This window comes from Echinops telfairi, unplaced genomic scaffold (assembly GCF_000313985.2).
Source record: "Echinops telfairi isolate 266 unplaced genomic scaffold, ASM31398v2 ScPeMD7_443;HRSCAF=831, whole genome shotgun sequence".
Classification (NCBI taxonomy): domain Eukaryota; kingdom Metazoa; phylum Chordata; class Mammalia; order Afrosoricida; family Tenrecidae; genus Echinops; species Echinops telfairi.
The window spans coordinates 72,694,229-72,709,739 of record NW_022104341.1 but is presented as its reverse complement, the minus strand read 5'-3'; the positions used below and the strand labels follow the sequence as shown (position 1 = coordinate 72,709,739).

At 57.0% G+C, this 15,511-nt stretch overlaps 2 protein-coding genes across 2 annotated transcripts in view; one reads left to right on the top strand and one right to left on the bottom strand.

The window, feature by feature from the left end:
* The window catches only part of TTC22 (tetratricopeptide repeat domain 22), a 24,322-nt gene extending 23,730 nt beyond the window's left edge, over nt 1-592 (bottom strand). The window contains exon 1 of the mRNA XM_004699644.1: nt 26-592. Within this exon, the coding sequence (XP_004699701.1) occupies nt 26-592 (567 nt within the window). The remainder of the gene's footprint in view (nt 1-25) is intronic.
* Nucleotides 591-15,511, top strand: part of LEXM (lymphocyte expansion molecule) — a 46,930-nt gene continuing 32,009 nt past the window's right edge. The window contains exons 1-8 of the mRNA XM_045291750.1: nt 591-704; nt 759-796; nt 5,898-5,985; nt 6,481-6,645; nt 6,840-6,962; nt 13,077-13,214; nt 13,340-13,483; nt 14,947-15,108. Coding sequence (XP_045147685.1) covers nt 591-704; nt 759-796; nt 5,898-5,985; nt 6,481-6,645; nt 6,840-6,962; nt 13,077-13,214; nt 13,340-13,483; nt 14,947-15,108 — 972 coding nt within the window. The remainder of the gene's footprint in view (nt 705-758; nt 797-5,897; nt 5,986-6,480; nt 6,646-6,839; nt 6,963-13,076; nt 13,215-13,339; nt 13,484-14,946; nt 15,109-15,511) is intronic.

The following is a 15,511-nucleotide window of genomic DNA, read 5'->3' as shown; positions in this document are numbered from 1 at the left end:
CCCCCAGCCGGAGTCAGTCACCCACCTGCCGCGCATAGCTCAGCGCCTTGTCGTAGAGGGCGATGCCCGCGGCCAGTCCCTGCGCGCGCTCCTCCGGCTTGGCGCAGCCCACGTCGAAGCCGTGCGCGTAGCCCTGCTCGGCCAGGCAGCGCGCCGCGCGGAGCTCGGGGTCCCCGGGCGTCTCCGGGTCGGCCTGCAGGCCCATGAGAGCGGCCAGCTGGCCGGCACACTCCTCCTCCTCTCGCTCTTGCCCCAGCCGCCCGTAGACGTGCGCCAAATTGGCCCAGGCGTTGAGGTTGCCCGGGTCGTCGCGGGCCACCTGGAGGAAGCGCTCGCGGGCCTCGTCCACCTCCTCCAGGTAGAAGGCGAAGGCGCCCAGGAGGTGGAGCACGGCCGGGCGCTGCGGGGCGCTCGCCAGCTCCAGCTCCTGGCGCACGCCCTCCCGCTGCAGCTTCAAGTCCCGGGCGCGGAGCGGGGCCGGCGAGCGGGGCTCGAAATTCAGCTGCAGGGCCAGGTGGAAGTGGCCCGGGAGGTAGTCCAGGTCATCGACCAGGGCGTCCAGGTCGGCGGCCGCAGGCTCGGGTTCCGCCATGCCGCCCCGGAGGCCGCGGGAGGGCAGTGGGTGGGGGCCCCCGGGAGCCCAGCTGGAGCTCGAGGGCCTAGGCCGGGGCGTCCTCCTGCTCCGGGACCCCTCCCGAGGGCGGGTGGGTCCAAGCGCCCTATGGGTGTTTCCGCTTTCGCTACTCCGAGGCCCTTAGACGCCTGCGTCGCGCAACCAGGTACTCCAGAAAAACAGGTGCGTTGCCAGACGGGCGCGAAGCCGGGCGCAGCGTGAAAGGCGTGTTTTCACTCTCCCTGCCCAGCAAACAAGGAAGCTGCGGTTCCCAGAAGAGAAAGGTGCTGACCGCGTCGGTCGCTCGGTCAGAACTGGGGCGTGCCGAGCCAGGCCGCGAACCCGCAGCCAGTTCCTCCTTCGGTGGACGCCACCCCACTGCGCAGGGTGCTGACTGGGAGAGCCAGGGCTGGCCCTGCAGCATTGCTGCCGCTGGGGTCTGGCCTTCCTTTCCCCTGAATGGGACCCGCTGCCTCCCTCCACTGCGATTCTCCCTCAGAGCCCCGGGAGATAATAGGCGTGACCTTGATAAATATGGGGGTGGGGTGGCTCACCTCCTTTCCCTTGGGCTCCATCCCACCCGGACACTACCCCCTCGGTCCTCCTTTTTTGACGTTTGCGGCTCTCCTCCCTGAGGAGGCTGGCCCGCCCTTCCTGCTGCGGGACTGCTTGGTCCTTTAAGATGTGGGATATGCAGCAGGTCTCCGCTTCCCAATCCCTTCTGCTCTCCATTCCTCCTGGGGCTGGGGCTCCAGAGATGCCTGCCGGCTGCTTCATCTTTTCGGGGAAACAGACTGTCAAGTTCGAAAGAGGAAATATAACCAATTAGCAGCTTGGGAAAATATTTGACTTTAGTAGTGAAAATGTAAATTCACGCAATCCTCTGGTATCCCCTCCCCCACCCAAATGGACACCTGTCCATTTGAAAACATTTAATAATTTTCCAATGAAAAATCCTCAGGATACGTGCTGGTAATGATGAGGTGAAGCTGGAGTGTTTCCGTACTTGGGGGGGTCGGGATGGATTCCCAGAAGGGCTGGCTTTTGATCATCTCTCAGATGAGGAGTTGAGTGGGCGGGCTAGTGGAGGGCATTCCAGCAGAGGGAAAGGCATCTGAAAAGGGGACCGAGCAGCCCTGTGGGTCTGGAGGTGACCGAGCATGAGGACCAGGTGGCAGGAGATGAGGGCAGGGGCGAGGCCGGAATCCTGGCTCCCTGGATGGAACAGGTGGTTTCAGAGTCTGGATGGGGCGGGCACGCTTGCCACCACAGAGCTCTCAAACTTAATTCCAAGTCTTGTATTCATGGTACCATATCGGTTACAATCCACAAGGTGAGCAGTTCGAGGCTCCAGAGGAGTTAGATGGGCTTTCTACTACCCAAACAGAGTTACAGTCTTCTCTGTAACGCACAGGGGCAGTTCCACCCTGTCCACTCTACAGAAGAGAACACTAAGGCTCAGACAGGGAAGGCTGCTTATCCTGGCCCCAGTATGAAGTTTAGGGCCGCACAGTGAATAGGGCCGCACAAAACCCAAACTACCAAATGCACTGCCCTCAAGTCAATGCCGGCTCACAGTGATGCTACAGGGCAGGGTAGAAGTGCCTGTTAAATCCAGGGGTCGCCCACATCCCTCCAGGAGAGAAGGAAGTTGCTGTGAGAGGGAGGTTTGGGGGAGGACAGCCTGCCTTGCTGCCGAGCTGACTCACTCTGTCCTGCTCTGGCCGGTCTGACAGTCATGACACACAGCCCTGAGCACCTTGGCCTACACCCCCTGGTCACTCCTCCAACAGCCCTGGAGCCAAAGGGCTCAGGTGGAGGAAAGAAGCAAAGTAGCCCCAGGCAGGTGTGGGCTGCCTGTACAGACCCGGAGCTGTTTTCAGGGCCTCCCTCCCCAGGACATAGGAGTTCAAAGTGCACACACCCACGCCTCCCCAACCCCTTAAAACAGCTCCTCCAGGAAGCCACAGTGCCTGTCACGGATGAGGAAACTGAAGGCTGAAGAAGGTAGGTAATGTGCCTAAGGCCACCTGCGAGGAACAACTGAGTCAGGATTCAAACGTGAGTCCCTCTGAGACTTTATGCATTACTGGTACGCTGGACTACATTAATTCATGTATTCCCCTGTCCTTCAACTAGGGAGCCCTGATGATGTAGGGGTTATGCGTTGGGCTGTGATCTTCAAAGTGGGTAGTTGGAAACCCCCAGTGGCTCCTTGCGATAAAGATGGGATTTTCTACCCCCCTTCAACGGTGACAGTCTCAGAAACTCACAGGGGCACTTCGATTCTGCCCTGTAGGGTCGCTATATGAATTAGTATCGGCTCCACGGCAGAGAGCTTGAGTTTTTTGAGTCTTTCAACCAATTCAATGAGTATTTATTGAGTACTAGACCCTAGGGCAGTGGTCCTCACCCTTCCTAATGCCTCAACCCTTTAATACAGTTCCTTGTGTTCTAGTGAGCACCCAACCATAAAATTATTTCCGTTGCTATTTCATAACTGTAATTTTGCTACTGTTATGAATCGGGTGACCCCTGTGAAAGGGTCCTTCAACCCCTAAAGAGGTTGTGACCTACAGGTTGAGAACCGCTGCCCTAGGGACACACACACACACACACACACACACACACACGGGCAAATTAGACTTAAGCTCTACTCTCCTGTGTTCTACAAGATCGCTCTCCAAGGGTCAGGAATGGCTTCTTAATGAGCACTTACTGTTTGCCCCCCGCACCTGACCTAAGTGATCTCACTTAATCCTCACAGTAAACTGCAGAACTGGAACCCTGAGCTCCACAGACTTGGAGAAAGGGCAGCGCCTCAGCTTGGATAGCCTGGTATTCCTTTCTGTGTGAGTCCCTGAGGCCTGTCACCTCTGACCACTAGATTAGCGGTGCAGTGTTGCCTCTTTGTCATTTGTGTGCCAGATCTAGAGCCCAGGAGTACAGCTCCCATGGTGTTGGGGTCTGCCCTCTCAATTGAAATGCTGGCTTGAGGTGTCAGCAGGGTATTTCTGGGGGTCAGCGGGGGCGGGGGGAGCAGTTGGAAGGAGCCTCCCTGTCCTCCTGGTCCACCTCCAGGACTGACTGGATGCAGGACCCCAGGCAAGCCTCTCCTCTCTCTGACTTGAGTCTTGTCACCACCGAGTGGGGTGAGGCCCTCTGCAGACCCCCTGCAAGGAGCCCGGATGACACAGTGGTTAAGGGCACTGCTGCTAACCCAAAGGTTTCCCCTCAAACCCACCAATGGCATCAGGGGAGAATGACGGGCATGTGGCAGTCTGTTTGCTTACTGAGTTACCGCAGTGCAAACGCTGCAAGGTCTCAACGATGGGGCTGACTGAGGCCACTTAGAAAGGGCATCTGCAGGATGGATGAGACTCTGTAGCAGTTACATAATCTCCTGTCAACTTGAGGAAGGGGTGGAGTCTAGCCTGTCTATCAGGTCAAAGCCAATGAGGCCTCTGTGTGGGCATGGCCTTCTTCTGAGGTTTCTGGGAACTCCTGTTTTCCTCTCTGGAGGCAAGAGTCACACACTCTCTCTCTGCTCACTCCCTGTGAGACATCCCTGTGGAGAAGACATATGGAGAGAAACTGATGGAGCCAGAGCCCTGGAGCTGGAGGAGTCACATGAAGACCCACTCTAACACTGAGATGCTTCCACTGCCACTGGGTCCACTAGACTTTCTACCCACTGGCCTGTGACCTTCCTGAAATTGGTGTCATTGCATGGGTTATGTGAGTCTGAAGAGGGATTGACAGAATGGTATTGGACATATGGGCTAATATTGGACTGCTGGATTTGATCTGGACTGGGCTGGGATGTTTTCTTACTACACAATTGCTCCTTGATATAAAGTTCCCTCTTACACACAGGAGCCTCCCTGGATTTGTTTCTCTAGGCTGCCTCTGTAGCCTGCCCCCTCCTTCCCACCAGCCTCTGCTCTTCCAAGCTCACTCCCCAAAGTGGGGGCGTCCTGAGCCCTCTTTTTCACAGAGGAAGTCTGCTTCCCCATCACTCCAAGGGGGACGTGGAGAAGCATTTGCTGGGCCTGGGCCCCACCAGGTCCACGTTGGGCGCTGGGTTGAAGAGAGGACTCATACCCAGCTCAACAAATGGGTCTGCAGACCGGCAGACCACATGGCATCCCTATGAAACACCGGGTGCAGGGGTGGGGTATGGGTGGGGCCTCTGCGGTCAGGCAGCACTGGAAATGTGCGAGGCAAACTGACAAAATCAGCGGAAGGACGAGCAGAGAGGCCGAGCCCGCCCGCGCACGGGGGTCTGCAAGCCCTAAGGCGGGGCGCACTGTTCTGGGGGGCCAGCGGATCACAAGACCCCGTTGCCTGGCAACGCGGTGGCGGCCAGCGGAGGGCCCCAGCGGCTGGAGCTTGGGCGTGGGACAGGGAGCGAGGCGGTGCGCCCTCAGGCCCTCAGGGACTGGCGTGGGGCCTCGCGATGGCCACCAAGTGGTTTAGCGGAGCGCCCTTTGGGGTACAGAGCGCCAGGTGGGGCTGGGCTGGGGGCTGGGGACTAGGCGACGGAGCTGGGTCCCAAGAGCTGTCTACCTCTGGGTCCTCCCTCACCTCTGGCGAAAGCTCCGCCCCAGCTCAGCTATCCCACTTGGGGCTGGAGCCTGGGGTGGGGGCGGGGAGTGGGGGCGGGGCGCGACACTCGGAGAAGTGGGTTTCTTTCGGAGTTCTCCGTGTCAAGCCATTGCCAGAGCACATACTGTGGGCTGCTCCGGGAGAGGTCCAGAGGTCCTGTGCCCACAAGGAGAGAGAAGAGGGGGGAGAGGCAAGCCTACTGTGTGTCCGACAGTTCTAGGGTCTCGGGTCAACAGTGACTGAACAGCAGAACTCTGCCCTTGGGGCGTCTGCGCTCCTGTGGGGAAGCGAGTCAGGGCAGGACCCCGCAGCCCAGGAACAAAGGGAGTGCCTATTCGTGACAAGTGCCCTTGGGAGCCAGGGCTGGCGAGTGCTGGAGTGGGAAGGGATTGTCCTGAGGAGGTGACTTTTGAGCCAAGACTTTGGGGGTGGGGTGGGGGGCGGGTCCAGGTAGGAGTATCTAATTAGGGGAATCAGCAGGGACTAAGGCCTTGACGGAGGGACACCCTGGGAAATGTTCACAATGAAAACTCCATCATCTTTTATGGGCTCTGATGCAAAGTCCCCCTCCCCCTGAGCAATTAACTCTCCCCTCTCCAGAACTGCCCATGCCAGGGTCAGCGGTGGGCGCTGGGGGGCAGCAGTGGACGCTCATGGGTCCTTCTTCCCTGCGTAGGTTCGGTGCCTGTGTTGTGAACCCCAACGAGAAGAAGTCTAAGACCTTCACGCAGGCTGCACACTCCAGGCTTTATTCTGTGGACAAGGTGAATCTGCATGTGGGGCCTGGACCCTGGTCCCCCGTGTGTCTCCCCACCCTGGTGGGCAACCTTAGTCAGAGTCTGTTTAATAAATGCAGGACCAGAGCACTGCCTTGGAAGAAAGACCTGGTGATTGATTGGCTGCCCACTGGCTCTCTACACACGAGGTGGCCGTTAAACCCAGACTCTGCTCCTAGCTCTTCCACCCACCAGCTGGGCTCTTGGACAAGTTTCCCTAGTGCCCTGAGGTGTAATGAGCAAGGGAGATGTCCTAAGGCAGCTGCAGGGATATAACTAAGAAAGGGCCTAGCAGTGCATAGCTGTTGCTACTATGAAAGACAGTTGTCACTAAACCCCTTGGTGCCAGGCCTGGGGTCAGGGATGGCAGGGGACACTGTTCCTGTACCTTCGGATGGGGAGGCAGCTAGGGACGACTTGCTGTGTGGGTGGACTAGGTGCGTGTGGGTGTGGCTGTGCGGCCCTCACAGTGCATTGACTCAGTCCCACATAGGACCTGGGACCTATGGTTCCAAGGAGACCTGCTTCAGCAAGAAGAAGCTGAACAGGGAGGTGGGCACAGGCTGGGCCAAGGCTCAGGAAGCCACCCGGCTGACCCAGCTTCCCCACTTCCAGTACCAGGCCATCATGAGGGAGAAGCAGCTACAGGTAAGGCCCCGGGGCCGCTCCCCTCCCCCTCCAGAGGTCAGGTTCCTGTCTGGTTGGAGTTGTTTCCAGTGTGGCCTTCAGGGGCCTCCAGTCCAGATGGGGCTCACCCTTGAGGGAATACCATCCTCCTCCCGGGTCCTCCCTGTGCAGACCTTCCCAACATGCCATGGTCGGCTCTCTTCTCTTGGGGACAGGAGAAAAAACTGGGGCCCGGCTCCTACAACTTCAAAGACTTCTTGGAACAGCTGCAGCAGAAGCCCAGCAGTAACCGGGGGTTGCTCAGCTCCGGGGAGGCCCGCTTCCAAGGCTTCATTGGGGTAGGTGTTGTACCCACCAGCCGTCACTCTGCGGGGCATTTCACCCGGGTGGTGCCTTTTCTTGGCTTGCTCTCCTCTCCAGACCTGCCCAGGCTGTCTTCCGGGCCCTCACTTCCACCTGGAACCCATTGGCTGCCAGCTACCGCTGCAACTGTCGACCTCCCCACACTGGAGCAGTTCCCTGCAGGCAGGGGCAGCTCTGATTGATCTCCGGGCCCCTCACCCAGAGCTCAACACACATTACCTGCTCAGCAAATTCGCCCCTCTATCTATCCATCAGTCCATCTATCCTTCCACCCATCCTGTCATTCATCTGGAAAATAATGACTGAGCACCGGCAAAGTGTCCGCACGGCTCTAGGCCTTGGGGTCCAACAGGGTGAGGATAAGGTCGCTGCCTCTCTGGAGCCAGCAGGCGTCCTTGTGGTCCAGGCAAGAGTGTTCAGAATCAAAGGCACAGTAATGAGGGCTGTGAGGAGAGGAGAGGAGTGGGTAGGGAGATGACAGCAATTCATAGAGAGTGGTCTGGGAAGGCTTCCTGGGGGAGGTGGCATTTGAACGAAGACGTGTAGCACAGGGCTCTGGAGGCTTGTACTGTGGACTGCTGGGGGAGAATTCCAGGCAGCAGGCTGAGCACGGGTTAGACTAATAGACAGGAGGCAGTGTGGCTGGAGAGGAGGGAGTGGTTGAGAGGAGTCATGAGGACCTTGTCACTAAAGCAAGGGTTAAGGGGGTGGGGCTTGACAGGTGAAGGACTCGGTTTACAGTTTCAGAAAAGCCTGGTTGTAGGGGTGCAGGTCAGTAGGCTGGATGGCGGTAGGAGGGCTGCAGGGGAAGCACTGTGGTGGGAATCAGTGCCCCTTGTGGGGAGGATGCTGAGGTCAAACTCACAAGGTCACTATAGCGATAGCAGGAGCCATACCCACACCCAAGGGTGCCCTCCTCCTCTCTTGCCTTCACCCTGCCTCCTCTTTCCTCAAGCACTCTGTACCCTGCACTCTGTCGTCCCCCCACTCCTCAAATGCATCATGCTTTCTGGAGCTTCCTCCAGGAAGCCGTCCTGACCTCCTGCTGGGTAACATCTCCCCTTCCCAGGAGTCCTTCCTGTGGGAGTGTACATAGTACCCCTCCCACACGGCACATTAGCTCCTGAGCATGACCCCTGGCCTGGCCCCCTAACTACAGAATGGAAGCACACTGCATTTCTCAAGCTGAAAGAACTGAAGAAGGAAAAAAAAAATCAAGTCTTGAGTTTCAATATTGAAGGATCCTATGGGCAAAATCCTGACCATCAATAGAAGATGGAAAGAATACACAGAGTCACTGTACCAAAAAGAATTGGTTGACATCCAGTCATTTCAAGAGGTTATCATCTGACCAAGCACTGACGGTATTGAAGGAAGAAGTCCAAGCTGCACTGAAGGCATTGGCGAAGAACAAGGTTAAGTCAGCGCTCACTCGTGGTCACAGAGCTAGTGCATGGCAAAAGCAGGATCTGAACCCAAGAATTGGCTTTTGGATTTTGTTCTTTCGCAGTGTGTAGAGGCCAGGATTGAATGTCAGGGCTCAGGCCATCATCTTAAGGCAGAGGCAGTGAGGACAAGTCGAAGCTGTCTGTTGCCTTCTTATGTGCTCACCATCCCAGCCCTGGGGCATCTGGGAGTGTTTGTTGACTGCATGGATTGAACAGTTGGTGGTGAAGGGCAGGCCTGAACACTGCTAGGGCTTGTTTCTCTCTCCTGGCTGCCTCTCCTCCTGTCCCCACACCTACTCGTGCAGTGACCTCATCTGGGCCCCTGTCCTGGGCTCAGGGCTAAACAGATCAAGGAAACACTGAGGGTGCAGAAGGCAGCCCTGGGGTGGGGGGTGAGTTCTCACAGTCTAAGGCCTGCTTTTCTCTATTGTCATCTTGTCCTGAGACCTGGGCTGGGAAGCTAATGCACCACTGTAGGTCAGGAAATGCCCCCCGGGACATTTCCAGGGGACATACTCAGGGGCCACCCCAACATCTCTGGTGCCTCAGGCCCCAGCAGTCCTTCCCCAGAGAGCTCTGGCTTCTCCACCCGTCAGTGACCTGAATCCCAATAGCCTCTGGCAGAGGCAATGCCAACCCTTTGGTTTCTAAGCCATGCCCCCTGCCCACCACTCTTGCCCAGCCAGGTAGGTCTGGGTGCACATGGCTCAGAATGGGTCTAATCTCCTCAGCCAGTCTTTAGTTCCTGCCATCACACTTGTCTGTCTGGCCCAGCTCGGCTCTACCCACCGGGCCACCCTCCCCACACCCATCCCTAGGCTCCTTCTCACTTTCCAAGGCCCAATAAAAAAAACAAACGTATGAATCATGATCCCTCCATTCTCACACTCCCTCCAGAATTGACCACTCTTTCCTGCATCCCCACAGCTTTGAGCTTAACATTCTAGCCAACACAGCAGCCTTTTCCATGAGCCCCACTGTGCTACCAAACCTGAAGGTTTTATGGAAGAAACGAGAGTATTTGGTCAAAGCCCCCAGCATTGGGTTGCAGACCTTGAGCTCCCTGAATCTAAAGCAGCTGCTCCTGCCCCCTTGGTATCAGCCTCATTCCACCCCTGCAGGCTGAGGGCCCTGCCTGGCACTCCTCATTGCTCTCTAACACCAGTGCCGGCCATCCTACTGTACTGGAATCGATGCTAATGCCCAGGACACAGTACGATGGTCTCTTAGGATTTCTGAGACTGTGTGAGGCTTTCTGTTCCCATGAAGTGTTAACCCCAGGGGCAGTTCTACCCTGTCCCACAGGGCTGCTGTGAGTCTGAATCCATTTGATGGCAGTGGGTTTGGGTTGGGTTCTGGTTCACCTGGACAGGACCAGGCAACCCCATCTTTAGCCTGTGGAGCGGCTGGTGGGGTTGAACTGCCGACTTTTCAGTTAGCAGCACAATGGAGAACCCAGGAAGATGCAGGCCTTTGGTGTGGTGGCCTAGTGCGGGCTGCCCCCCTTTCCAGAGGTGGGATTTTGGACTCTCAGTTTACAGCTCTGTGAATCGGTCTCCCCACCTCTTAAGTGGGGGCGCCTGGGTGACCCAAATGGTTAATGTCTTTGTCAGAGCTGTGCAACCAGAGGGGTGGAGGTCCCCTTCCCTCGGGATGCCTGTGCAGAAAGGCCTGGCACGCCACTGAAAAGCCGGTGGAGCACAGGGGTTGCCAGGAGCTAGACCAACTTGGCCCCTCCGTGCCGACTTCCTGGCTTTGGGGTAGCTGTACACAGCGTGAGGAACCAACTTCTCAAACTGCTCTTAGGACACCTCCCCACCCCACCCCCGTCCTGGGAGAGCCTTTTCTCCCAGAGGGGACCCCTCCCTGCAGAGCTTCCAATCTTAACCAGTTCCAGGCCCCGTCTAAGCTGCTTCCTTCCCCAGCTTGGACCCTGTGCTCAGGCTGAGCCATCAGCGGAGCGGCAGCGCCCTCGTGTGGCTACGAGGTGCAGGGCAGCCACAGCTGGGGTCTCTCCTCACTCAACTACATTGCCTGGTGGCTCTTCTTTCGCCACGTAGAACACACTTCTGACCCTAGCAGTCGAGGCCCCGGGGTGTGTGTGTGTGTGTGTGTGTGTGTGTGATTCTAGCCACAGTTCTCCTCCCGGCCCACTCCCCAGTCAGCCAGCCACCCCATATGACCCCTGGTGCACACTGGTTAATGCACTTGGCTGTTAACCAAAAGGCCACCCGGCTGGACCCTCCAGCTGCTGAGGGAACAAGAAGGGGCAGTTTGATTCTGTGAAGATTGACAGCCTTGGGATCCCAGGGGGTTGTCCCTGTCTGTCCCAAGGAGTCCGCGAGTCTGCATTGACTCGTTGGCAGTAGGGCTTGTTGCTTTGTTGCTGCCTTTGCCAGGCACTGCGCAGGGGAACTTGCATAGATTATTTAACTTCACGACAAGCCTCACTGTTAGATGCTAGGAAGATTTGATAGTTACAAGATGTATTAGTCTGGGTACTTTAGAGAAACAAATCCACAGCGACTCATGTAAAGTTTTACGTAAAGAAAGTGTGCATCACGAAAACATCCCAACCCAATGCTGCCCAAGCCCACAAGTCCAACATTAACCCATTTACCCAACACCAGTCCACAAAGTCCTCCACCTCATAAAACAGAGGCAATGATGCCAACTGCAGGAGGAAAGCTGAGTCAGTGAACGAATAAGCATCTCAGCACTAGCAGGGGTCTCCACACGGCTGCTCCAGCACCCAGGGCTGCATCTGGATATGCCCACGTGGCTTTTCCTTGGGGATGTCTTGTAGGAAGTCAATCTTGCAAGCTGAAGCAGGGAACTGCTAAGGCAGCTGCACCCTGGTGCGCTATCACAAAGCAAGAGACCTGGGAACCAGAAAGGCGAGGCTCACCACCCATTTATCCCTCCGCCTTTCAATTAGCCCCACATGTGGTTATCGGCCAGGTTGGCACAATTAACTAACTCACAAGACCTCTTTTGAATGTTAAAAAGTAAGGGTGTTCCTTTGAGGACTAAGGTGTACCTGACCCAAGCCACGGTTTTCTCCATTGCCTCCTGTGCGTGTGAAAGGTGGACACTGAACAAAGAAGAATCGATAAGTTTGCATCGTGGTGCTGGAGAAGAATATTGAAAGTCTCTTGGACTGCTAAAAGGTCAAACAGGTCTGTCTTGGAAGAAGTACAGCCAGAGTGCTCCTTAGAGGCAAGGATGGCAAGACTTCGTCTTACACACTTTGGACATGTTGTCAGGAGAGACCCGTCCCTGGAGAAGGACATCATGCTTGGTAAAGGGGAGGGGCAGCAAAGAAGAGGAGGGCCCTCAAGGAGCTGGCTGGACACTGTGGCTGCAACAAGGGCATGGGCATGATTGTGAGGATGGTGCAGGACCGGGGTGTGTTTCATCCTGTTGTGCACAGGGTCACTGTGGCAGTTACATAATCTGGTGTTCACTTGTCGGGGTGGAGTCTAGCCTGTCAATCAGGTCACAGCTTGGTGAGCTCATTTGGAGGCATCACGGAGATAAATAGCTCACTGGAGGACAGATACACAGAGACTCTCTGCTTCATCTTCCTGCTGACAAGACACATGGAGCTACGCTAGAGCCCTGAAGCTAGAGGAGCCATGTGGAGACTCCTGCCAGCACTGAGATGCTCCCACCACCACTAGACCCACAAGATTTTCTACCCACTGGCCTGTGATCTTTCTTCCTGCATTGGGCATCATTGCATGTACTGCGTGAGTCTGAAGAAGAATTTATAGACTGGTCATGGACATATGGGCTAACGTTGGACTTATGGACTGATCTGGACTGGGCTGGGATGTTTTCTCAATATTCAACTGCTCTTGTATATGCAGCTCTTTCTCAGACACATACGCGTGTCTGTGGATTTGTTTCTCTAGTCCACCCAGACTAACACAGTCACTAGGCGTCAGAACCGACTCCATGACAACGAACAACAGCGTTTAACTTGACCCTCGTGACCCCGCAGGGAAGTTTACAATGCCCACGTTGGAATGCAGACCATAGACCCAGAAAGAGTCCTGACGTGCACAGTCAGGGCTGGAACCCAGGACTCCACATCTTCCTGGTTCCCAGCACGGTCCACAGCGTAGGGAGAGAGCCACTTGTGGGAGAGCAGGACCTGGATGTGGGGCCCCGAGGGCTGGCATGGCCCGGGAAGAGGCAGGCGGTCGCCGGAGGTTGGCGGGGCTGTCAGGAACGACGCCTTCTTTGAGCTGACCCTGCAGGGTTTGTGACATCCCTAAGGCCCATGAGAGCGGGAAGGCCCTGCAGACAGGAGTGCAAGAAGGCAAGGAGGCTGGACAGAATGGCCTGGGTTTGAGGGTAGGGAGGAGCCCACTGTGGCTGAAGGGTGGTGGCATGGAAGAAGGGAGCTGTAGGAGCTTTGCAGGCCCCGCCCCTGGCCCTGGTGAGGAGGCCGAGCTGCGAAACCAAGGCTTGGGCCACACTGGAGGCTCACAGCCCACAGTGCTGTGCACTGGGAGACAGCGTGCAGACACCTGCTTGTTCCCCTCCCAGGCCGGGAGTCCAGGCGTCTCTCCCTCACTTGCCCTTGGTTCCAGGGATGGGACTAATGGCCTTTCTGACCCCCTCCCTCTCCAGAACTACTACCCAGGCCCTGGGAATTATGGAGAGAGGGGCAACCCGTACAAGAAGCTGGAGGAGAGCCAGTGGAACCGAGGCCATTCCGAGAGTCTCATGTGCAGGATGTCCAACAAGCCACGCCCCCTGGGGAATCAGGTACCCCGCCCCTGAAAAGCCTTGCCCATCTTCCCAAGGCCGACGGGGAAACCAGGACCCCAAGAGGGTCCTGAGCTCCCCGCAGCAGCTCTCCCTGCAGGTGCGGTTGTCTTGCTGTGCCCTAGGGAAGTGGTCTGGCACCAGGGACGTACTTCCTCAAAAGTGGCATTGAGACGTACCTGGCACACAAAGTCGGTGCCCGCGGCCCTTATGACACCTTCTCCGGCGACCGGGCCAAGCCGCCACCTTATGGACATTACTCTGTGCAGGTGGGTACTGGGGCCAGGGGGATGAGAGGGGCCCTTCCCCAACGGAATGACCCTGCTGGGAAGATTTGGAATTTACCGATTCTCCCCATTGTGGGGAAACTGAGGCAGGCCACATCGTTGGTCATAGGCAGAGTTGGGATTTGAACCCTGGCAAGTCTGTCTGAAGGGAACCCTGGGAGTGCAGAGGTTAAGCGTTGGACGATTAGCCAAAAGATCAGTCGTTCAAACCCACTAGCTGCTGACTGTCTGGTTTCATTTGACTTTCAGCCTCAGAAACCCCGGGGAGCAATTCTCTGCCCTACAGGGTGGCTGTAGGTCTGAATGGACGCTAGGCCAGGGGGTGGTTGGCTGGTAAGTCTGTCTGACTTCCCAGTAGACACCTCTCCTCTCATGAGCATGCACTATGCAGACCCCACCCACCCACGGTGGCAGGGCTGGCCGGGGACCAGCCTCGAGGCCTGTGGGGACTTCGACAGAGCTGCTCTGCCCGGGCATCCTGAGCCCAGCCATGCTGGTCGGGTGAGTGGCACGGCTATGTGAGTTCTACCTGTGCTCTGCCTTCTTCACGCGCACTGTAATTAGGCCCAATTACTTGTCTAAGACAAAGTTAGGGCTTCCCTTCGTCTCTACTGGACATGCTCTCGGAGTCCTGAGGAGGCACGACGGTTAAGGGTAGGCCTACTGTGCGGGTTGTCTAGAGATATTCATCTATGTAGAAGAAAGAGCTTTATATCAAGAAGGAATCGTGTATCAAGAAGGTGCCCCGCACATTCCCCCTCAAGTCCTTAAGTCTGAGACCCTCCTGAGACTCACACAGCTGCAGGCCAATGAGGTGGGAAGGTGAGCCGGGAGCGGGAAGATCACAGGCCGGTGGGTGCAGAGTCACGTGGATCCAAGGTTGGAGGGAACACAGCAGGGTGACAATGGCTCCCAGGGTGGCCCCCAGGGTTGGCAGCCCACAGGGGGCCACTCCTGCAGGCAGACACAGAGTTCCGGCCAGGATGAAGGTGGAAGGCCGCAGAGAGGAGGGGTCCCTTGTGTCTCTCCCCAAGAGGCATTATCAGGTGAGACCAGGCTGATGGGCTGGACTCTGCCCTTAGTCTCTCCTCCAAGGTCAAGCCGACATAAAAGCTAACAACCAGGGTGACTAACCTAGAGGTTGGTGGCCTGAATCCTTGGAGGCGTGCCTTGGGAGACAGGCCTGGGGAGCTGCTTTGAACCCCCCCCCCTTGGGAGGTCATTGTGCTGCTCCCTGGGGGAGGTGGGGTTATGGAGGCCCTGCCGTGAAGGCAGCTGGTCCTGCACTGCCCCCCGGAGGTCCATCGGTAGACTGGATGCCAGCCCAGCCCAGGTGGGGTGTTCTGGAGCCCCTTCTCGCTGTTCACTGGTTGCTGTGGGGTCAAGCACGTGGGCTCCTGGCCTTCATGGCTGGACAGATCTCTTTCTCTCTGCCTGCTTTTCAGAAAAAAAAGCCCAGGGAGCTGGCAAATTTCAAGAGCTTCGTGGAAGACTTGAACTCGCACCACAATAAGAAGCGCGGCGTGTTTTCAAAGCTGCCCCGGAACCCCAAAATGCCTTCGGAGAGGATTTACTGGTCTACCCTTAGCCAGTGCCCCCGAACACTGGTCAGTCTTCCCCACCGCCTGCCTCCTCTCTCGGAAGGGGGCTCTTCAGCGCGCACGCGTGTCTGTGTGTGTGCGTGTGCATGCGTGAGCGTGTTGGGGGGATCCTTTGGGGGAGGAAGAATCAGACTCATCCCGTTTCCAGGCCTGGTCTTGCATTCACCAGCCGCCCAGGGGGTAACGACTCTCGCTTTCCCAGGTGTAACCTTGGAGGAAGGCTTGGGTGATCTGTGGGGTAAGTGAGGAAGTGTTGTTTCGTGGGCCCCACTTCAAACTCGCCCAGGCTCACTCCCAGCACCCCGTGTTTGACTCGCCGGGGCTCACTCCCAGCACACCGTGTTTGGCTCGCCCGGGCTCACTCCCAGCACCCCGTGTTTGACTCGCCGGGGCTCACTCCCAGCACCCC